Below are 23,253 nucleotides of genomic sequence, written 5' to 3' on the forward strand. Positions count from 1 at the left end.
TTCATAGGATTAAAATTTATTATTGTTTCAAATAGGTGAACAAAAGGTGTAAAGAGACAAACTAAAGGATGGACTTCGTGCAACTTTCGAATTATTGACTCTCTTTTTCTGTTTTACCCATTTCAATGAGAATCTGAAGCTCATAAAACCCATTCCTTTATATAATTCCTGCTTTCTTCATTTCATTCTTCACGAAATTCATGCATCTCTTGGATGGGATCTCAAGCATGTGTTAAAATGCCAAAAGTTTTTACATATATATCAGAGTTCAGAGCCGACCATCACGCTGCAAAACCTAACCCCTGAGTCCAGGCTGGCTAAAATCGAAGCCAATTCGGCCAGGTTGGCCCAGCCAGGAGCTGCCGACTGGCTTTTCTTGTTGCTAGTGGTGCTATATGACACATCACACATATATAAAAGAGGTTCATTCCAAGTAGGCCAAGAACAAGGAGGAGGCAAACCATAATATGACAACTCTCTCACTTTATAAAAACAATGCACCTCCTAAGCAATTTCATGTTCTCAGCCCCAAAAGTTGTAAGAGGCACATGAAACCCACCTGTCTCGATCAGGTCTTTTGTTTTTCATTTCTCTTATTCCAATAAGATACCAACTTTTGTTCTGACATTTATAAATTTAACCCGTTTATTTGCTTCATGAGAGGTGTTTCTTCATCTACTTCAAGTACGAGTTAACACCACCCCCATTTCTCACACCCTTTGTTTTGTGTTCATCTTTCTCTTTTTCTGCCTAAGATGCGATCTGTATCAAATGGTCCATGCTAAGATCAGTTAAATCCGTAAAGTAAAAGGCACATTTTGTGTGCAATGAACCCAATATCAAAGTCCTTGTCACCAGAACTAAGATGGTGATAGCTCTTTTTCGGACTCATAAGAGAAATTATAAATTGACTTAGCCCATCCACACTATTTATGCCATGGGGCCACCATTGCTTTTCTTAAAAGGTTGATTGATTGGATGGATTTGCCCGGTTTTCCCTGTTCATTGGTGCTACTGTTCTCTAAATTGGATTGGTTTGTCCTATTTATGTCTGATTCTTTTCTGCTTTTGTTTTACCTCTTTTTTCGTTAGTGTACAACATTTCAAAGTCAAATGCAACCCAATCTCCATCAGTAATCTTTCATAGTTTGCATAGAAAGTTTTATACTACTAACTTGTACATTTCTTTAGGCTCATTCTGTACTTCAAGTGGCATTTTTTATGTATGTCCTTTAGGCTGAAAACCGATATTCCTGTTGTTTGCTATAAGGATTGGAACAATTCACTGAAAATCAATCTGTCATTCCAGATATTGGTGTTGTTTGCTATGAGGATTGCTATAAGAATTGGAACAATTCACTGTGAACTTTTGTCAAATTCCATTTTTTAAGAGAAGTTTGACTGCTTCAGATTTTGCATTGAAAAATCGAAGGGGAGAGTCGAGAACCTAAATTGTAAAGCCCATTAGTGAGCAAAATGCTAAAACCCAACATGGTAAACACTATATGGAGCTGCAATCAGCTATTAAAAAGCCCAAATATAAAGAACCCTAATATCTACCTTGGGCTCAACCCAGTATCTTTGGTGGGTTCAGACCCAAATGCTCTGATCATGAAGAAGGAGAGCTTGGTCTTTATGGACTGATTAGTTTGTTTTCTTTCTTTCAAAGATGGATGGGTCCCATCGGCAGAAAATGAGGGCTCAAATTGAACCGTACCAGCATCCTGTAAAAGGTTTAACAAACACCATCCCGTGTATGATGCATTCCGTAACGCAAGAATCAGCATCAGCATGAAAAACAATCCCTAGCTAGCTCAAATCCACAAGAAAGAAAAAAACAGGACACCTAATTGAGTGTCTATTTTACTTGGACACAGGCATAGAAAGGGTCTCTGTTCTCTCGTGCAATGAAAAGTGAAACTTGAGTCGTTGAAAAGATATTATCTTCCAAGTTCAAATTTAATTTCTCCATTTCTCCATCTCGTGGCAACCAAACTGAGCACGGCACTAGTTAGCTGGATTCCTAATCCGCAATGCGGAGGATCAACTTTTCAGTGTTTCCCATTGTAATCATATAAAGTCAAACAAGAATCATGGCGTAATTTAAGTAAGCGACGGGTGGAGACCAGTATAGAAGAACAAAAAATTAAAGTTCATCAATTAGTTCATCTAACAGATGGAATACTTGTCTCCTTAATCCCCATATATATATATTTTTGGAGGTGGGAAAATTCAACATAGAGCTTGTCTTTCCAATTCTTGCACCTTCCTTAATTGGTTACGTGCATTTACCCATACGAATTTGAAAGCAAAACAGGAAGAGGGAATTGGTTGTACGTATCAATTCTCCAAAATTCTGGCACCTCCAACATTTTGGAATTCGACTTTAAGATTAATTTAACCATATATTAATAATTGTCTTCGTCATTCAAACAAAATTGTTAAAGTAATTGTTCAATTACTTTCCACAATACTTGATTAAAATTCCTGAAAAGATATTTTTTATTGTTGAGAATAATTACTACTTATTAGACATCAATGAATTATCATGGTCCGATTGTAATTGTAGTGTTGCAAAAACAAAATACTTTTATTTTAAGCGGTTTTTATTAACACTAGAATCATTATATCAATCACAGTCTTTATGCTGATTGCTAAAAGACTTTTAATGGCATACAAACTGGCCTGCCCAAAATCTGAGTGGTACGGTTACAAAAGTATTATACTCCCTCATAAATATAACTGCAGTACAGTTACAAAAGTCTATGCTGAAAACAAAATGCTTCGAGTCAGTTCCCTTTTTAGGTTTAGTGTACCTTTTTGTCTTCGGCCTCAGATTTCCTACACTATTGGAGTCCATATCCGGGCAAGAAAAGTTGAAAGCCCATGTCTCTTCGACAGTCCAAATTCTTCCCTTTTCGTTAGTGTCGTATAATATTAGGTAATTCCCTCAACTAATTCCACCAATGCTTTCAGCTAAACATCACTGTTCAATTTATTTTCCTTCTATGAAGCTAAGCCTTTAATCATTTTATGTCATTACATTACACAGAGATTTTGGTGATGAAAAAAGGAAATCTTATTGATTAAAAGAGGAGCAAAGTTCAATATACTCCAACCATGAGGTAAGGAGGGTTAAAGAATTAATTATTTTCCTTAAAATGTTAAGAAACAAATGTCTTGATGGCAATAATTATTGACCAACATTTATTCTCTTTGTTTTTTCTTTGAAAAGAAATTTAAATTTCATGTTCAGATATTTAGATTTCAAAAGGTCTATGTGGAGGATATTGCTTCCAGCATGATTCCACATCTCTCTTTTTACAGTTTTCATCTAGCTGTCTAGCCGTCGAAATTCCAGTTTTCATGCGCCTTATTTGCTGCAAATAAGTAGGTTTATAACTGATCTTAAAGCAAAGTCGTCATTAATTTCACCAACATCAATCCTTAATCGCATTGGATCTCGATCGTTAGGTACGTACAATAAAGCCATATAAAATTGGGCTACGATTCTTTAAAATATTGATTTATATCCAGGAACAACCACCCTGGAAACCCATATGATAACCAGACATGATTATCGGTCACGAAAGAGGAGCCGTGGTGGACCATCACTCTGGCAAGTATGACCACAAACCTTTTTGCCTAATTTATTGCTAAATTAAATCCTTCTTCAACATGTTATAGCTGTATGTGGGGGCTAGTACTAGTAGTTGTTTCAGAGATCTTTATCAAATCCAACGACCAATCTCTTTCTCTTACATTTCCTGTTTTGTCATTTCCGGACATCCCATATTTCAGCTAGTTCGCAATTGACTGTGTAAAATGCATTTGCTGCAATATATTACATGAAACGTAATTAAAGCATGTCTTCATCGATCAAGGTCATCACCCCTATAATTATTTTAATCGTTTTCAACTTTGAGTACTGCCAATCTTCTCTACTTCATGTAGTTTTCAATTTGGATTGACAAGCTATTTCTTTTAATCCACTGAATTTAAAAATAAGTTGGTGACATCTGCGCTCTCCTGGTTTTTTATATACCTGCAAAGCAACGTGTTTGTTGCTGATAACTACAAATATCCTTGTTTCTAGTCCTTGACTTTGGAAATTAAACTACAAATATCCTTTTTGTCTTTAATCTGTAGTTTACAACAATATAATTGAAATAAATTTTGTGTTGATAGTTACTCATAATTAACATATAATCCTTACTCTTTACACGACGTGATCACTTGTTGATCTTGACTTTTTATTAATATAATCGTTACATGATTTTCACTCATTTATTACATAATCGTTGTAAGATTTTTGATAAATCAGTATACCAAAAGAATTTCTATAAATTGAAATTGATTCGTATTATTTTAATATATTTTTATATAAGTTTCTGCTTGAATTTATCTACTAGATTTTTGGGTCTGTTTCACATATGGCGGCCATTGTTACCATTTCAAATCGGGACCATATCGCTGGATTTAATTGGTTGTGCTTTCTTCTAGTTTTAGTAGGCAGGCTTTGATTTTTTTTTTTTCAGATTTTCAGGCCCAGTTTTACTTACTTTTTTGTTCTGCCACGGTCAATTTTGTCAAACCTAGTTTTTGATAGCGATCAAGAAAACATAAAAGTACAGGTAACGATGAAGATGACAAAAATCAATCAACACTGTTAGCTGATCACCTAAAATATTCCCAATCTAAGTACTAGCTGGAAGTGTTTATTACTGCTGCTTTTGTCTTTTTGTATGAGAATTTCCTCGAAATAAAGTAGTGGCAATACAAAAATGGAGTGATTTTAAGGTGCTAGTGCCTAATGGTTGCTACATGGTATGGCCCGCTTTAGACTTATATATTCTGCCTCCGATATCTCTCGAAAACGTGTGTTAGTTGTGCTTCTTAAGTTGTTTTCTTGGTCCACATACTTTCTTCCCTATATATGGTTATGTTCTGAGTTTTTCCGCAACTCACCTGCTCCATAGAACTCTCTTTGGAGCTTCCTGCAAAGCATTTACTTTCTCACCCTTTTGCCCTATTGTGGAGATCTCCAGGAGTCATTTGATCACTGCCGCGTTCTTGTTCCCTGCATTATCCGAGTGGAACAGCTGGTTTTGAGGTTAGAATTTGTTTTATCTTCTGTTTCAGCGTTGGGTGCTAATTTCATGCACCTCTTTTGCAAAACATGCTTGTTTTTCTGATATTTAATTGTAACCTTGAGGAAACTGTCTCAGAACTCAATCATACTAAAACGTTCAAGTAAAGGAATCGAACTGTCAGAACCTTCAACGTCCTGCAGACTAATTTGTATAACTTGATTTCTCATCTTTCTCACTCTTTGAAATATTAGACTTGAGACACGGCAATTGTTGCATAGTCCATCTAACATATTGGTGGATCAAAAATGTCCTGATATTGATTATTTTACTTCACTTGCACATGGGTAGTTATCTATGGAAGGAACTGTAGCAGTGTAGCTTCCACAAAGAACATTACTTCAACAGGATTTAGATCAAATCACTATCTTGTGCGTCAAAAAAAAAAATCAGAGACTGGCATCTTTAGATGGAATAAGGACTGGCATAAAGATATATGGGAATGAATTGTGTGGCTTGTATCATGTGCTGCTTTCATTCAAATCTACTGCCCTGTTTTTATTCTTCCCACAAGACAAAAAGAAAATGTTCCCATTTTTTAGCTGTGAAGTCCTATAATCCATGTCTATCTCCAAGAACATTAACTTTGAATTGGCAACTTATTGGGATCATTGTTCTGGAAATGATTTGGAAGATGAGATAACTATGTTATTCGCAATTAGCTAATTAATACTGCTCTTTTCTGCTTATTTAATGATGTCAAAACTTAAAGCATAGTTGCATCCATTATATATATATTTGTTACTTGTTTGTAATGTCGTAAAAGCTCAACATAGCTGACCTGTCTCAATCCTTCGGGTGCAGGCATTTCAGAATGGATCACGGCGAGCATCTGGTTTCTGTAGAGTTGCAGGAATCTCCCGAACCAGTTCCCTCACTCCTTAAAGTTATATCATCAAATGAAGTGGCTGGCTTCGATAGCATCATAGTAAGTTACACCTTCTAATATGTGCTTCTCGGGGTAAAAAATGAATAGATCTTGCTAAATACGGCATCTCTTGGTCGTGGATGATCTATGCATACTTTAACTGACTTTATTTTTATTCTCGTTATAATCAAAGGCTAGAACTAGATTAAAATGAGAAGTAATTTTTCTCTTAGCTCATTACTCACTCCACCTTGTTGCATAGACTCAAATCCTCCTTAATCTTCACAAGAACAGGGGTACCATGAGGCTACAAGGTCATTGGTGCCTAAATGTTTAAATAAGCAACCATGTTGTATTTGTTATCGTTGTAATTGTAATTTATTTATATTGTTATTTCTAGAATTCTGTCATGTTAATTGTGGTTCTTGTTGTAACTTTTAGTGATTCACCAATTGTCACTACCAGAATCATTGTTAAAATTACTATTACTATCGTTCTCATATCCTTGAATGACTTCCTGATGCTTCTGCAGAATTTGTCTGGTTGGTGGGTAGTGTTATATCTTCAGCTTGCTCACCCAGGGAAATTTGAATTATGGATTCTAATACTTCTGTTTTTTTGTTTTTTGCCATTACAGCAGGAAAGTGAAACATCTTTCTCAAACCCATTCAATATTTCTCAACCCACCGGTCATCAGAGGAAGCTTTCTATTTCCATCAGCATGCCCTCTTCTCCTACTGCAGCTAGCTCAGCAGGCACCAAAAGTGTCTTTTTTCTTGATGACAATGCAAAAGATTTCAGAGATGGAGTTCCGGATTCTTCTCAGTCATCAGAGACTCTTGGTAACAGAGAGCCCAAACGAGTCAAATTTCTCTCTCAGCCAATGCCAAAAGGATCAGTCTTCGGGGAGGCAGCTAACATTAGAAACATGAATCACCATCCTAGTATTAAAAAGCTGAAGGACAAGAGATTTGATTCTTTCAAAACATGGTCCGGGAGACTTGAAAGGCAGCTATCAAATTTACGTGGAAAGCCGCGGGGAAGTGAATCAGAAGAAGACTCTGTGAGAAGGAATCCAGAGAATGAAGCATTACCCGTGGACCGATACTTTGATGCACTGGAAGGACCAGAGTTGGAAACCCTGAGGGTATGTTCTTACCTTCCCCGAATCATCCATCTCAAATTCCATTGTAAATTTGTAAAACCTATCCACTATATGTGTCAAAATGAAAAATACTGTAAATGGTTCTGTTCTTCAAGCCAAATACTTTTCTTGTTTGAAGAATCTGACATAAGTTATTTTGACAGGCTTCGGAGGAGATTGTGCTTCCAGATGACAAGACTTGGCCTTTCCTTCTCCGCTATCCCATCTCTTCATTTGGTATCTGTCTCGGGGTGAGCAGCCAAGCCGTTATGTGGAAAACCTTGGCCACTGCTAACTCTACAAAATTTCTTCACATAAGCCTGATAGTAAATCTCATCCTCTGGTGGATTTCTGTTGCTCTAGTAGTCATTGTTTCTTCCATCTACCTTCTGAAAGTCATTCTCTACTTTGAAGCAGTTCGTCGTGAGTATTACCATCCAATCCGTGTCAACTTCTTCTTTGCCCCTTGGATAACTCTTCTGTTCTTAGCTCTAGGAGTGCCACCTTCAGTTGCCTCAAGCCTGCCTGTAGCTCTGTGGTACGTTCTTATGACTCCAATCTTCTGTCTGGAGCTTAAAATCTACGGACAGTGGATGTCAGGTGGTCAACGAAGGCTTTCAAAGGTGGCTAATCCTTCAAACCATCTCTCAATCGTTGGGAACTTTGTGGGGGCACAATTGGGTGCATCAATGGGACTTAAAGAAGGGCCTATCTTCTTCTTTGCTGTTGGGTTGGCTCACTATACAATCCTTTTTGTAACTCTTTACCAGAGACTTCCAACAAATGAAACACTCCCAAAAGAGCTCCATCCTGTATTCTTTCTGTTTGTTGCAGCACCAAGTGTTGCTTCAATGGCATGGGCCACGATCCAAGGCTCCTTTGATTATGGATCACGGATTGCTTGCTTCATTGCCTTGTTCCTTTATTTCTCACTGGTTAGCCTCTTTGCATCTTAAATACATAACAGCATTACTCTTTAGCCCATCTTATTTTAGGACAGTTCTATATGATAATATTCTCATTGGCACTTGGCATTATTTTTGTTGATTTAACTTGATGAAGTGTACACATAGTAAATCTAAACTGTGCTATTTGTACTTGGCTTTGCAGGCAGTTCGAGTTAACTTTTTCCGAGGATTCAAGTATGTGAATCACTGTGACTATTTCCTTGTTGCTAGTTCAGCTCTGTTAGGTAGTCTGATTCTAATTTCTCTTTTATTTACAGGTTCTCATTGGCTTGGTGGGCATATACTTTCCCAATGACTGGTGCTGCCGTTGCTACCATGAGATATTCAAGTGCAGTGACGAATATAGTAACTCAAACTCTTTCTATCATACTCTCTGTTGTTGCTACACTCACAGTAACAGCTCTGCTCATAACGACTATATTGCATGCTTTTGTCCTACGAGACCTCTTCCCTAATGACATTGCCATTGCCATTGCCATTAGCGACAGAAAACCAAAACCTCATAAGAAGTGGTTCAACGTAAGACAAGGAAGCTCAGATCATAGTAAAGACATTGAAACTTTCTTGAAATTTGCAAATGCTGACAGCAAAGATATAGAAGCTGCCTTAAAGATTCCTACTGCAGAAGCTAAATGAGTGTAAAGCTTAATGCATGGGCATGGGCCACTGTGATCAGCCTCAGTTTCAATCAATAGCAGGTTTTTGCCAACATTTTTTTGAATCTTCAGCACTCAGACATGTGAGGAACATCCACCTTAGAGTTTTCATGTTTCCAGTGACCATGTGTGCAGAGAGAAATGAAGGTTTCTGGCACTTTCTGCAGCAAGAAAGGAGGAATGTGTAAAATCATATTGAGTTGTAAATTGCAGCGTGTATGAAACAGATGTTGATAAAAGGTTTTGCAAACACGATTTCTTGTTATTGTTTAAAATAAGGGCCACAAATTCTGAAAGATCATTTTAAGCATTCATACTGACTCGGAAGTATCTTTGCTCATGCTAAACCAGTATAACCTTGAGATAATGCCCTGGCTATGCAGCTGGACTGCTGGGTAACTAAATGCCCTATCTGCACAAATGGGAGTGGTAGGAACTAACAACTGGTAACTAAATGGATTAAATCACAATGATAGATGTTTAAAATTGCATCTACTTTGGCAAACGATGTTAAGTTTCCATTTTACATAAAATGGATTCCAAGTTCTTAATTTTTCCTCTTTGTATCGCTGCTTACATTTTCAAGGAAGCCTTGGTGATTATATTGACTAAAAGGTAGCAAATTATCAAGCTGAGAATCTGTTTCTTTGTGTTCATTAACTACCACAAATTGCGAGGGCCTTATCCAACTTCAAGCATTAGCTCAACCGCATGTGATATCTATGGTGACAATGATGCATGGAAGACAAGTACATGATGGAAAGGAAAATGTCTTGGTTTTTCTCATCAATTTGAATTACGGTAATTCGTGGTCTGCTAACTAGCTAGAAAGCAGCCGGCACCCGGCATCTAAAACTAAAATGAAAGTTATTCTATTCACACTTGATAGCAAACTCCTTCTATATCTACTATTGCAAGGCTCCAATAACTCTCTGTCTTGCTGTCTAAACTTTTGTGTCCTTAAACAAGGCCAAACAGCTGGTTGATAAAGACCCTGCCCTAATGCAATGAATATCGAATGTTGTACAACATCTGAAGTGGGAGTAGTATACATGCGTTATCCATTGTTCAGGAAGTTACAATGACCTGAGGCTGAACAATCCCCGGCACATAGCATGTAACAGGGCCTTGGTCCGTTGGCTATTCGTTTATATTCTCGTTCAAGTAATTAATTCCTGAGAAGACTTCTGCATCTTGGCAATGAAGTTACCACTTTACATTGGTCACGGTGGCACACACTCGCTTTTATGCTTGTTGATGCGTTTTCCTAAAACAATAATTTCCATGAAACGGGGATTGATAGCAGCAAAGATCGTTAATGTTGTCGTTGCACAAAATTTAATACTATATGTAATGTTTATTTGTCGATTTTTCTCCTGTAGCATCATTACGTCGGGACTTTTGCTGCAGCTAGTAATATAGCCCTCTCATGGAGTGAAATAGGACATTGCCTCCAGATCCAGAAAAGGAACACTTCCATCAGAAGTAAATTTTTGTCTGGTGATCTTTGGAGATGATCTTTGAGTCCTTTAACAATTTTATATTGAGAACATTATTGCAAAAGCCTATATCCTCATCTTGGAGATGCATCATCTATGTCCTATTTGGAGACAAACACTGTTATGACAAGGTTAATGTCTTGTTAGCAGCTACAGTGACTGAAAATCAGTAGCCGCGACAAGTAGCATGTATGAGTTTTCGGTCCCCACAACCTAGGCTGATGTAGCAACTAGCAAGGAGAAAAACAAGGTCATAAAGCTACTCTTGGTTGTGCTTCTTTTGTTGAGAAGCAGATGATCCAACGTGGAAGACAAAATGGAGTAGATAGATCCAGAAAATCAACGTTATCAAACCTTGGCATTGCTCCCAGCACAATTTGTCCATGTCTCCCTATCTTGCTGGTTGGCATGTGCAGACCTTCTCATTTTATGCCCTTTTTTTCTCTGCCACTTTATTGGCTGAAAACAGGCCACCTAAACTTTGAGTTATGGCAGGACAACTAGAGAGGAATGGGCATTTTTATAGGGCAAGATCCATCTCATATTGGACCCCATTGCCTAGGGGACCAGAAGTTTCTTGATTCCTTTTTCTAACTATATTCAATAAAATGACCCCACGAATTTGCTTTAATTCAAAAACTTTCTTTTTCAATTTCTCCCAGTCAGAACTTTTCAGATTAACACATTAACCAATCATTTGAAGAAACCCCAAGCTTTTTCTGGTTCCATAACCTCATTATCAATAGGTTGACCCTAAAACCTTGTACAATTTTGAAATTAAGGAATGCTGTAAAACTTGAAAGAGATTTCTTGTATGCAGAATGATGAGGCTGCAGTTCTTGCCTTCCTTTTGGGGTGAGTAGAAATGTAGAATTCTCCTCTTCATGATGATTTCCAACATAAATTTAATTATCAATTCAAGCATCTAGATAACTAACTTGGTCTATCATGAGGTTGTGCCACCTAACAATCTTATGATACATGAAAATTGTATGCTAGAATACTGCTGCAAGTATATGGGCACAGAAATAGCCTCGACATGATTGTGTTTGAAATCAAGTTGAAGCTCGGTGTAACGGATAGTCCAGGAGAGGGGTCTACAATACGGCAAATTACTTTGGACGAGTCCAAAATCCATGCAACATGTTTCTAAAGTAACATCAGGGAATCAAAAGCTTACCTCAGAGTGAAGTATGTTCTAACTTGCTTTAGAGTTATTTACTTCAATAACACGTTTTTTTTTTCTTTTTCAATCTGCACCAGACATGACACAGAAGAAGACTGAAACTCTTTTGATAATACCAAGCCCTGGAGGTTCAACTGGCAGTAAAAGGGTCTGATCCTGTTAAAATCAAAGTGGCAAGGAAGACTGTAGACTGAGACTTAAAGGAGAAAGTGGCTACTCTTTTTGATAAGTTATATGTCATCCACATAAAGTTTTGGATAATGGAAGAGTGATTTTCTTCACAGATGTGCACTCTTTCTTTCTCATTAAGCAGGTGGGTTGGGAGATAGCAGGTTTGTAAGGCAAATTTGTTCCATTCATGTAATCAAAAACTGTCTCTCATTCGCTGTGGAATTAAACAAACTATAGAAATCAACAATTATGAACATGGCAATCAACCAGCTGTCATGATTATGGATCTTATATAATTCCCAAGTTCCTTCTAATTGATTTTTCCTTTGATGGAAAAGTTCTCATCTCATTGATTGTGATCGAAACTTAGAAAGCATGTGAAAGAGAATTTTAGCTGAGATGTTTAAAAGATATGCTGGCTTTTGGCATGTGGAGAGAGACAGTGATATTATTTAAAGGAGGGAGAATAAAAATGCCTGTGTAATAATGATGACATTAGAGTGAGTTTGTTTGGTATTTTTAATTATTATTAAATACAATTCCTCAGCATAAGAAATAAAAAGCAACCTGATTGCAGGCAGCTAAATCAAAGCATGGTTCTATTATTATACTTGCAAAAACATGCTTGTTTCATTATTCATACAAATTTATTAATTTTTTTTTCCAACTAAAGGGATATTGTGCCCTCAATAAAATAATCCTTATTTTCATTAAATCAGAACTTTACAGAAATAAAGGAGAGGATTCCTTTAAGTTGTTAGTCCTACTCTTTCGAAGAAAAAGACAAAAACAAAATTTCGAAATAGGGCACAGGTCTTTTCCCCCCCATCAGGCCAGAATTCCATGGCCAACCAACCATTTACACAGCTTTAACAGGACAAATGTACATTGTCACCCCAAAAAGAAGAGAAGAAAGAGGACAAATAACAAGTGGCAGATAACCTCCCATTTCCTCTCTCCCATGTGCATTTGAAACGGATCCTCCTCCATTCATTTTCCTGAGAACGAAATAGGAAAGAATATCAGAATCCGAATTTTGATTCCAGATGCTCAAATGGAACAATAGTTAGCAAAAGAAGATTTAACATACCGATTGATCTTTTGCAATGCAGAACTGCCTCATAAATTGAGCTTTCAGAATCACAAGACTTTCTCCACTCATCAGCGGAGTAGGCAACACTTACTCGAGGAGATGTTTCTGCCGAATATACCCACTTCTTCATTACCTGAACTCTTGCATCAACACTTTCAGCTCTACCACTTGACTTGCGTCCTCGAATTCTTCTGTATAATGGCCTGAGAAAATCCAAGTATTTCAAAAATATTCGCTTGGACAATCTTCGACACCTTCTTAAAGAAGGATGGCTTGTTTTACAAGCCGGAACCACAAGGTTTGGTGCATGTGAAGAGGTAGGCAGGGTTGAAGTTGAATTAGAGACTTCATATGCCTCCATCTTCAAAGGGTTAACAAAGAAAGGCATGACATAACCATTGGAAAACAGCTCATCTGCATGAACAAGGGTGAGAGGAGTTTGTGAGATGGGAAAGTCAAACTTAAAATCTTGAGAATTTCTGAAGAATCTCCTGGAGGGTGGCATTCTCGGGTCCATCTCAATGAAGGAAGCTTCATCACATGCATCAAGTGAGGCCCTCAGGGAGCTGTCAAGACTTTCTAAAGAAGGCTTTAGGTTTACTAACCAACTATAAGAAAAGCTTTCAATGGAGAGGGGCTGGGAAGTTTCCATGGCTTCCACTCTATTAAGGGATGCAGGAAAACAGAGGAGAAGGTATTGAATTTGTACTGTAAGGGAAAGGGACTACAATGTGGGCAATAGCAAAGGCCCGCCTCTTCTGTAACACATCTCAGTATTTATATACCTTAATATCCTCCCCCTACCAGTTTTATATATATGGTTGTTTGGCAAGAGACAATGAATTTTAATAATTGAAAAGGGAAAAGGAGAAAAGAAACAGAAATGTGAGCCCCCACTAGCACTCATAGTGTACTGTTGCATCAACCCTTTACCCCACACTTCCTTTTAACTTTGCAAAATAGATGACCTCTCATTGCAAATTTGTTTAATCTATAATCAGAAGAAAGTAAATATACAAAGAAATTAGGTTCCTGTATATACTTCATCTTCATCTCAAGCAGCATCTCCAGAAACTAAAGCAAGCACAGAATAATCTACTCTTTCTATCATTTCTCATATATTTATATAATCTATAAAAAGTGAAACAACAACAATGAAAAGGCAATTGGGGTTTAGGAGGAGCAGGTTCATGCACAAGCATAATTTATCCAAGATGCTGCTTAAACCACAATAAAAGAATAACTACTGTCTTCTTACTTTACAAAGTTCCTCCTTATACAGACCTAAATGACTTATTCCTATGTTCTAGTCAGAATCGTTGATTTCACTTTCCTCAAAGTTCCTCCTTAAACAAACCTAAATGACCTATTCCTTTGTTCAAGTCAGAATTGTTGATTTCACTTTGCTCCCTCTTGTTTCATCATCCACTCGTCACATTCTAATGTCTTAGCATTAATTTGTTGGGATGGGTACCACCAATTTGAAAGGATGAGTTCACCATTCTGATGCTTACATCCTAACTGCTAAGACTCAAGGCTCAACTTAAAAGGATAAAATGCATTTTTAATACCACAATAAATGCCAGTGGTACATTAAATAATGAAAATATGAATGTGACTAAATGTGCGTACGAAGCTGCTGTACATTTTTCTTAATTTAATATGTTATGTGAACAGTTTATCTTCATACCCATACCCCAATGTCTCAAAAGAGTTATCAAAATCAACATTAAAAACAAAAATTACAGGAAAGTATATAAAGAAACTATAAAGAGTACGCCTTCCCACTCCCACTAAAATTGCATAACCATGGCAAACCTTAAAAACTTCTGCCAATTTGTTAAACTCCTATCAAGTGTACATTATCAAATTGTAATACTTCCAAAACCTGGAGATAAGTTTATATTCACAGCATTGAATATACGTTATGCTACAAGGAGAATTGAAAGAGAAGCTAAAGCATGTCGGTTAAGAAAAGTGGGTCAAAACACGAAAACAATGCTCAGCCAGGATTACAAAATTTTGACACAGACAATAACATGTAGTCCTCCAATTCATTACTAACAATTATAAAAGAAGACAATGAACATAAATAATATTGCTGGGTATAGAAAATAAGATAAAATAAAATGATGCTCATTGTCACATGTTTCTGCAGTTTGGTCCCTGAATCAGTTAAGGAGATATATTAGAAATCTCAAGGAGAAGAAAAAGGGAAAAGCAAATATCACCAAGTTCTATTGGTAAGGGAATTTCAGGCTTTTGCATCCACTAATACTCTAGTGGTGGTGAATTTGAATCTCCTCAATACTTGAAAGCTTGAGAAAGTGATGTCCTTCTCATTAAAACTAGAAGTAATTATTATTTACCGACAATCTACAAAAACAAAAGTAGCAGACAAGGGTCCCTAGAGTTGTCGGAGAATGAAATAGACATTGACCTGGGTTTCTGGGCCAAAAGCCAAAAATAGAAAGTGACTTGAAACCAACTGGTCCCTACATTGTAGCCTCCTTCAAGACAACAAGCAATAGATAGAGAATCTAAGCATTCATAAACAAGTTAAGTTCTGAAAAGAATGTTTTTGATTGCACAAAATATTACTATGGATTGAGGAAAAACCATCCATTCAGTTCATCTAACATCTTAACATATAAAAATTTAAATATATATATATAATATCCATTATTGGTATGACAACCTTTATAACTGACCAGTATGTATAAAAAGTAGTAAATAAACACCATAAAACAACTTTGTATGCATAGCTAACAAATGGAAGGCAAACTTCGACTATTGGAAGATTCACAAAGTGCTTGGACCTGGTTCTTGAATTATTCACCTTTAACTCTGAATTGGCAGGCATGGAGACCTGGCAAATTTAGATGCAGAAAAACAAAGTGAATCTAACCATATTTTCTATAACAGGCCTCGAAGAAAGGAACTTTAACGAAGTTCCAAGTAGACTTACTCTCTGCATATTATCTGTCAACAGCTTCAGTGGATCATAGCAGCTTAAAAGGATGCTGCAGTCAATTCGAATAACAGCTAAAACAGGAATTTACCTTCAACTAAACCCAAAATTCTATCAAAACATTAAGGGAACATCCTCTGTATTCTGACATGGCATGATGTATTAGATGACAGAAGAAAATCAGATATGTTTATATCAGCAAAAGATATTTAGTATAAAATAATACTATGCTACTGCAGTCCCCTGAAGCAGAGCCACACAGGAAATATCTATTGTAATATATGCAGGTGACATACTATAAAAAAACACAATGATTGAAGACAGTTGGAAAGACAATAGCAAACAATACCTAATTAAGAAGAATATAGTCAGAACAAAATTTAGTACTAGTATTTCATAATATTTATGAACCCCAAAGCATCAATGCCAACAGGTTCCTTGATTGTGAAAAAAACAACAACCATCAACACCCCAAGGAATTGCAAGTGGCAGCATCCTCTACATTTTAAATGGACCAAGGAAAAAGCTAATAAACTGACCAAAATTAAACACCATCCAGGCATGCACTTGGGTCAAAAGAGGGAGAGTAATAACCCTTGAGAAAACAATCTCCACCAAGATTGAGGCACAAATTGAAACAACCACAGCACAAAGGCCATTGCAACTAGGTGTCTTGCCAAAATGGATTGCTCAAAACTTGAGATAGTGACTGTAGCAAAAGGAAGACTAGGGTCTAGACAACAAGCTAAGGTTGACCTGTGAGAGCAGTATACCAGTGGAAACATGAGCAGCCCAAACTGACGTCAAATTGCTACTTTCCGCAAAAACTAAACCTGAACCAGTCATATGGCAGGGGATGAAAGTTTGAAAGACAAAAGTGGAGGATAGCCATCCCAGAAAGACCTTCATCTGCATCTGTCGTGAAGCTATAAAATTAAAAGGCATGTCCTCTATCTCAAGAACTCCTTTCTAACCCCACCACTGTATGAGCTAGTAATAAAGTGTCCAAGATCCTCCCAGCCAGAATGAAGTGATCCAGAGGACATAACCTACAAGACCAAAAAATCTTACTTCAACACATTTCTTTTCTTTTTCCTGGTTGATTCCCTCTTCACATGTACTCCAACTCCCTCTTTCGCACTCTCGTCACACATTCCAAAATCTAAGACTAAGAGTATAATGAATTTACGATATTTTTTTAAAGGGTGGAGACTGTTAAAGTTATTTCCTAAAAATTTAGGTTCAATCTTATAATGTGATTACTCCAGCTAAAATTTTATTCAAAAATTAGAGGCATAATTAAATGTATATCTTATGCACGTTTATCATACATCATGAAGCAACAAATTTTCGAAGATAATCTTTAGTTTTTCAGAAATTGAACATATTACACTCTACAAAAACTCTTTGCTCTTCTAAAAAAAAAAAAAACTCTTTGCTCTTAATAAACAATCAATGACATTGACAGTAAATCTAAGCAACCTCAAGATCTCATTAAATCCACTAATCCTCTACGTTAGCTATATATTAAACTTTACGAATTTACCATAAAATGTTGGCTTGAAATTCGGCTTCTCATTAGAAACCCTAAAAATTTGAAATTTAAGTTCATAATCAATACGGTTAGCTTCCTCCAGTTTTATCAGAAACCCCAAAAAAATATTGCATGTATGGAAGGAGACTGAGAACTTACTTAGAGAGTCGAAGGGTTCATCGGCGACACGTAAGCACTGGTTGAGTGTAACGGGGCACTTGGAGAATTCAAAACCCTAACCCTAGAATTTGGAGGGAAAAGAGGAATGGGGAATCCAGAGAGAACGTAGGAGCCAGCGGTTGAGATCGAGGCAACACCGGATTGGATAGAATCCGGGGATCGAAATTGATTACATTATGCATTAGATGAAGAATGCCCGGGCTCTCCATAAACAAGGATATGATTACGACGTCGTTCGGAGATGGAGAGACATGCGAAGCTGTGACTGGCCACTTGCCAGGTGGTTCCCCGGACGGACTCTAAGATTGATGGAAGAAGGAAAAAGATTAAAGTGACGACGCATCCCCACGAGCGAAACGGTGCGCTTTGTTTCGATGTCCAAACTCCAATGTACAATTCTAGTATGGACGACCTTCCAACACCGCCTCAATAAAATTCCATTTCTTATATTAATTTTTAGTAAATATTATCTTACTAAGCTAATATTTTCAAATTATGACTCACCAATCAATAACTTATCAATAAATTAACACCTAAATGTAAATATGTATTCAAAGTTATTTATAAGGTAAATTAGTAAATATTCTGAAAATATGTATAGAAAGTATAATTCCACCTTCATATTTTCAGAATATACCTTTTTTTATTCTACATTTTCCCATTTTCCAATATCTGCTACAATTATTACTATCACTTATGGTAGAGTTGGAGTAGTACAATATGGTGGGAAAAGGTGGGAATTCAACGAAATAATAACTTACTCGTTACATTAAAAAAAACAAATAAAAATATGAAATTATTGTTGACAAGTTTTCTTTCTTAAATCTTAAAATTTGGGAAGGAAAATATAGGTGAGGATTGAGGGATAACGTCAACTGAGTGATATCAATGCATAAGAAATTTGTGAAAGAACCACAAAATGCATACATATAACAATAATTTCAGATAATTGAAGGTCCCTCAAACACACCACAATCAAAGATTATTTGCTTCTATTTTCAACAGATGGTTACTTTTGCTGGTCCGTATGATATGACAATGCACCATTGGCAGCAAATGGATGTTGAAAAAACCTCATTTTCAATTTTGATTGGGACTGCCAATTTTTTTAAGGCTTTGAAACTGGGATCAGAAGTTAAACACACAGACGACTTATTGTACAACAAATTTTCAGCCAATTCAGGACTTCAGCCGATATATAATCTTTAGGCGCAATTTTCCATCGATCCAAGTAGCAAAAAGTCAAAGAATAGGTTTCAAGATGTAATAATTCATCTCCGTGAAAGCAAAGTACTGATACGTACAGATCCAGATAATGCCACTGTGTGGAAATCAGAAGAACTCTTCTTCCCTATATTAGCTTTCAGTTGCGCATCAATAGGCTTCGGCCTTTCGGTGGGTCACAGCCTCATCAAAAGGCCACAACTGTTTTAACACGTAACCGACTGTCCAATTTTATCACTAGCCGCCGTGGCCGACCAATTTCGATGCACAAGTTTTTCAAAGTTTGTTCACCCACCTGTCTACACGTGTTATGATCTTCAATGTTTCTGCCCCCACAATAGGCTCTTTTCTTCTTTTGTTACTCATGCACTACTAGTATAAAAGATGGTCATTCCGTTTGAGCAAGGTCTTGATTCTTGAACGATATTTCGATTGCCACTGGAACTCCTCATGGCTAATTCTTGTTTATGTAGCACTTGCTTCTTTTTTTTCTTGGTTATGGTTTGGTTCTCGGGCTGCATTGCTGGCCAAATTGGTTTGGGTTCTAGACTGTTGGCGAGTGATCAAGGACGACCTTGGGTTTCGGATAATGGAACCTTTGCTTTTGGTTTCACTCCATCAGACAATCGTGATCGTTTTCTGCTTGGAATCTGGTTTGCTGAGCTTCCTGGAGATAGAACCGTAGTTTGGTCAGCTAACGGGTTAGTTCTGCTTTAGTTACAACAATGAATCTTTGATTATGCAAATCGCATTTTTAGCTATGTTCTAGTTCTTTCGCTTTCAACTTAATAGCGTAGTTTTGAATTTGAACTATTACAATATGCTTGGAAGTTTTTGCCTAAGTTGCTGGATGGTCACTGGTTTTTTACTTTAAAAAAGATCACAAACCATTTCTCCATCTGTAGCCTTTACAAAAGCTCTCGCAGGTTTTATTATGACGACTTTAAGCCAAAACTTTTTCTCTCAATGATCACCTGAATAGAAACTCTCCTGTCACCGAAGATGCAATCCTGGAGCTGGACACAACTGGAAATCTCGTGCTCATAGATGGGGACGCCACTGTTTGGACGTCAAACACATCAGGAACCCGTGTTGAATTTGCAGTCATGTCGGAATCAGGCAATTTCATCCTATATACCGCCAACAACCGCCCTGCATGGCAAAGTTTTGAACACCCATCCGATACACTTCTTCCAAACCAGCCCTTGACAGTTTCACTAGAACTAACATCATCAAAGTCACCGTCACATGGTGGCTATTATGCTCTCAAAATGCTTCAACAGCCTACTTCACTAACCCTTGCCTTAACATACAACTTGCCTGATTCGTATGATGCTTCCCCTGAAGCTTATACTAACTACTCCTATTGGGCGGCACCTGATATTTCCAATGTTACTGGGGATGTTGTTGCAGTACTAGATGAAGCAGGAAGCTTCGGAATTGTCTATGGCGAGTCATCAAATGGAGCAGTTTATGTGCACAAGAATGATGGAGATTATAACGGATTAGCTTCTGCAACAAATCAATCAAATGTACGATTGTCAGTCCTTCGGAGATTGATAATTGAGACTAATGGCAATTTACGTATGTATAGATGGGATAATGATGTTAATGGGTCACGCCAATGGGTGCCTGAATGGGCTGCGGTGTCAAACCCCTGTGATATTGCTGGAATATGTGGTAATGGAATCTGTAATTTGGACAGAAGCAAGACAAATGCTTCTTGTAAATGCTTACCTGGTACTTATAAGGTAGGCAGTGCCGGTGAAAGCTATTGCTCGCAGAATTCATCTTTGACCAGAAACTGTGATTCTAGGAATAAAAATTACACCTCTCAGTTTAAGATTGCAACAGAACAACAAACCAATTACTATTTCTCTTATTTTTCTGTGATAGCAAATTACAGTGACATTGCCACGGTCTCAAAGTGTGGAGATGCCTGTTTATCAGATTGTGATTGTGTTGCTTCTGTTTATGGGTTAGATGATGAGAAGCCTTACTGCTGGATTCTGAAGAGCCTGGACTACGGGGGATTTGAGGATCCTGGCTCCACCTTGTTTGTGAAGGTCAGGTCTGATCTCTCATTTGAACCCAGTGATCACACAAGAGGGTCCGGTGATTCTTCAGAAGGTTCTGGCAATGGCCGTGAGAAGATTTTGGTGCTTCCTATTGTACTAGGCATGAGTTTCCTTATTGGGTTACTTTGTCTATTACTGTATTACAATGTTCATAGAAGAAAATATTTAAAGAAAGCTATTGAAAGCTCTTTGATTTTGGAAGGAGCTCCCCTGAATTTCAGCTATCGTGATTTGCAACTTCGTACCTGCAATTTTTCTCAGCTGCTCGGAACAGGTAAAACAGAGTACAAAAAAGGCAGAGTTGCATTCATTAGATTATTTTAGTTACATATTTGCAACTTTTGTGCTCTTTCGCAGGAGGATTTGGAAGTGTATACAAGGGAAGCCTTACTGATGGAACATTGGTGGCTGTGAAGAAACTTGACCGTGTTTTGCCTCACGGAGAAAAGGAGTTTATAACTGAAGTAAATACAATTGGCTCAATGCATCACATGAACTTAGTTCGCCTATGCGGGTACTGCTCTGAGGGTTCACAGCGGTAAGGAATTATTTTCATTCTATTCAATTTCTTACTCAAATAACTTCTTCAAATGTAATTTGGCATCACTGTTACCGCTTAAGAATTATTGTTTTGATGCAACTTACGGCTAGGGACCAACATCTTATAATTGAGATGTAAATGAGCCGAATATTCCATAAAATAAAAAACAAGGAGCAGAATATTCACTTTTAATGTCCATCTGTTTTTGTTGGCAGTCTTCTGGTTTACGAGTTTATGAAAAATGGATCCCTGGACAAGTGGATCTTTCCTTCCTATCAGAGCCGGGACAGGTTGCTGGATTGGCCAACTCGCTTCAATATTGCTGTGGCTACCGCGCAAGGAATTGCATATTTTCATGAGCAATGTAGAAATCGAATAATACACTGTGACATCAAACCAGAAAACATCTTGTTAGATGAGAACTTCTGCCCCAAAGTATCAGATTTTGGACTAGCTAAGTTGATGGGAAGAGAGCACTCGCACGTTGTAACTATGGTCAGAGGAACTAGAGGGTATTTGGCACCTGAATGGGTTAGCAATCGTCCTATAACTGTCAAGGCTGATGTTTACAGTTATGGAATGCTCCTTTTGGAGATTCTTGGTGGCCGAAGAAACCTTGACATGTCTTTTGATGCTGAGGACTTCTTTTACCCTGGATGGGCGTACAAGGTATTCAAGAATTCTTTTTCAATTAAATAATTTTGGCTCGCATGGCATAATGGGTTTTCTTCATTAGTGATTTTGAGGGAAGAACGAAAAACAGGTCAATTGAAAAGTCCTTTCAAGAGACTATCCTGGACCTGCTCCAAGGATTCATAAGTAATAGAAACTAGCATCTCAAAAAAAAAAAAAAAAAAAAACAGTAAAGAACAAACAAATTTACAGAATGGCCTCTGCCGGGGCGACTTGTACTTTTAGCAGCCTGTTGCTGTCCACGATCTTCTCCTGTTTGCCTCTGCACTAGCTTAACATTAAGAGTTATCCTCCATACTCATTCAATGTTCAATCAATCAAAAAACCAATCAGTTATAAATCATCTTATACTTACTAATCATATTAGCAATGATTTCTGCAGGAGCTCACAAATGGCACACCTATTAAAGTTGCAGATAGGCGACTAGGAGGGGCAGTAGATGAAGAAGAGCTCACGAGAGCATTGAAAGTTGCCTTTTGGTGCATTCAAGATGAGGTCTTCATGAGGCCTTCAATGGGAGAAGTGGTGAAAATGCTAGAAGGATCTATGGATATTAACGAACCACCAATACCTCAAACAGTTTTGGAATTGGTTGAGGAAGGCTTGGAACAGGTATACAAAGCAATGAAAAGAGATTTCAATCAGTCCAGCTCCTTTACCATCACCACCCGTCCATCATCTCAGGCTACCTGCAGTTATTCCACAATGTCACCCAGATGATCTTTGTAAAACCAGAACAAAATTTTGTGCGGATCATGTGATCGCAACCTTTGGATGCTTCAGGCAGCTGTCAAAAGGTTGGTCAATATAGTAATATTCTTAGCTGTCACCAAATGATTGTCACCACCCAATTCATCGCTGCTTACACAGCAAGGAAAAAAAAAACAGAGAAGGAAATTCATTGTTTCCATTATTCTTTTTCACAATTATTTCTGTTATTTAAAATGGAAGATCCTATAAAGCCTGCACAGTTCTACAATGCATAGACACTGTGTTTAGAGGAATTGCGACCTTTTGATGAACTTGTTAATGGGAAAACTGAAAATAGTTGCTTCAGCCAAAGCATGACACCTCAGTATGTACCTAAAGCAGGACTGTGGTTCTACAGAAATCATGTCTTTCGCTGCCTTCAAATGACTTTATTGACAAGAGCTATAAACTATAAGCATCTGGATGACAACATAGTAACGTCAATCGAACAGTTAAATTTTGAGATAATTGAACTCAAATTTTACCGTTGAATCTCCTCCTTTTACTATCAAAGTGGGATGACGGAATTTAAATTATAACAATATT

General features: G+C 37.4%; 3 protein-coding genes and 2 long non-coding RNA genes across 7 annotated transcripts; 3 read left to right on the forward strand and 2 right to left on the reverse strand.

Annotated features, from left to right (window-relative positions):
* The first annotated feature begins 4,896 nt into the window (after positions 1–4,896).
* LOC18605671 (S-type anion channel SLAH2-like) lies at positions 4,897–9,082 on the forward strand. Of its 2 annotated transcripts, none has more exons than XM_088804948.1 (6): positions 4,897–5,113; positions 5,955–6,078; positions 6,659–7,165; positions 7,327–8,097; positions 8,273–8,304; positions 8,388–9,082. In XM_088804948.1, exons 2-6 carry the CDS (start codon positions 5,965–5,967, stop codon positions 8,764–8,766), a joined length of 1,803 nt encoding a protein of 600 aa, XP_088661074.1. In that variant the 5' UTR covers positions 4,897–5,113; positions 5,955–5,964; the 3' UTR covers positions 8,767–9,082. The 2 variants fall into 2 exon arrangements, with proteins under 2 accessions (XP_088661074.1, XP_007038877.3); XM_007038815.3 differs by having other exon boundaries at positions 4,898–5,113; positions 6,656–7,165.
* A 1,551-nt stretch (positions 9,083–10,633) lies between these two features.
* On the forward strand, positions 10,634–11,756 carry LOC148763817 (uncharacterized). Its single transcript, XR_016025456.1, has 2 exons — positions 10,634–11,140; positions 11,285–11,756. It is a non-coding gene; the product is annotated as an uncharacterized LOC148763817 (long non-coding RNA).
* A 576-nt stretch (positions 11,757–12,332) lies between these two features.
* MAKR6 (membrane-associated kinase regulator) lies at positions 12,333–15,024 on the reverse strand. The gene is made up of 2 exons (XM_018117566.2): positions 12,733–15,024; positions 12,333–12,640 (listed from the first exon to the last, which is right to left on the reverse strand). Exons 1-2 carry the CDS (start codon positions 13,385–13,387, stop codon positions 12,633–12,635), a joined length of 663 nt encoding a protein of 220 aa, XP_017973055.1. The 5' UTR covers positions 13,388–15,024; the 3' UTR covers positions 12,333–12,632.
* A 1,762-nt stretch (positions 15,025–16,786) lies between these two features.
* LOC148763818 (uncharacterized) lies at positions 16,787–17,828 on the reverse strand. The gene is made up of 2 exons (XR_016025356.1): positions 17,400–17,828; positions 16,787–17,293 (listed from the first exon to the last, which is right to left on the reverse strand). It is a non-coding gene; the product is annotated as an uncharacterized LOC148763818 (long non-coding RNA).
* A 1,189-nt stretch (positions 17,829–19,017) lies between these two features.
* Positions 19,018–22,863, forward strand: LOC18605673 (Protein kinase superfamily protein). Of its 2 annotated transcripts, none has more exons than XM_007038819.3 (5): positions 19,018–19,345; positions 19,627–20,996; positions 21,080–21,260; positions 21,479–21,932; positions 22,339–22,863. In XM_007038819.3, the coding sequence occupies exons 1-5, from the start codon at positions 19,095–19,097 to the stop codon at positions 22,675–22,677; spliced, it is 2,595 nt and encodes an 864-aa protein (XP_007038881.3). In that variant the 5' UTR covers positions 19,018–19,094; the 3' UTR covers positions 22,678–22,863. The 2 variants fall into 2 exon arrangements, with proteins under 2 accessions (XP_007038881.3, XP_017972888.2); XM_018117399.2 differs by having other exon boundaries at positions 19,208–19,345; positions 19,571–20,996.
* The last annotated feature ends 390 nt before the right edge of the window (positions 22,864–23,253 follow it).

Source organism: Theobroma cacao, chromosome 3 (assembly GCF_053813885.1).
Source record: "Theobroma cacao isolate CCN51 chromosome 3, ASM5381388v1, whole genome shotgun sequence".
NCBI lineage: Eukaryota > Viridiplantae > Streptophyta > Magnoliopsida > Malvales > Malvaceae > Theobroma > Theobroma cacao.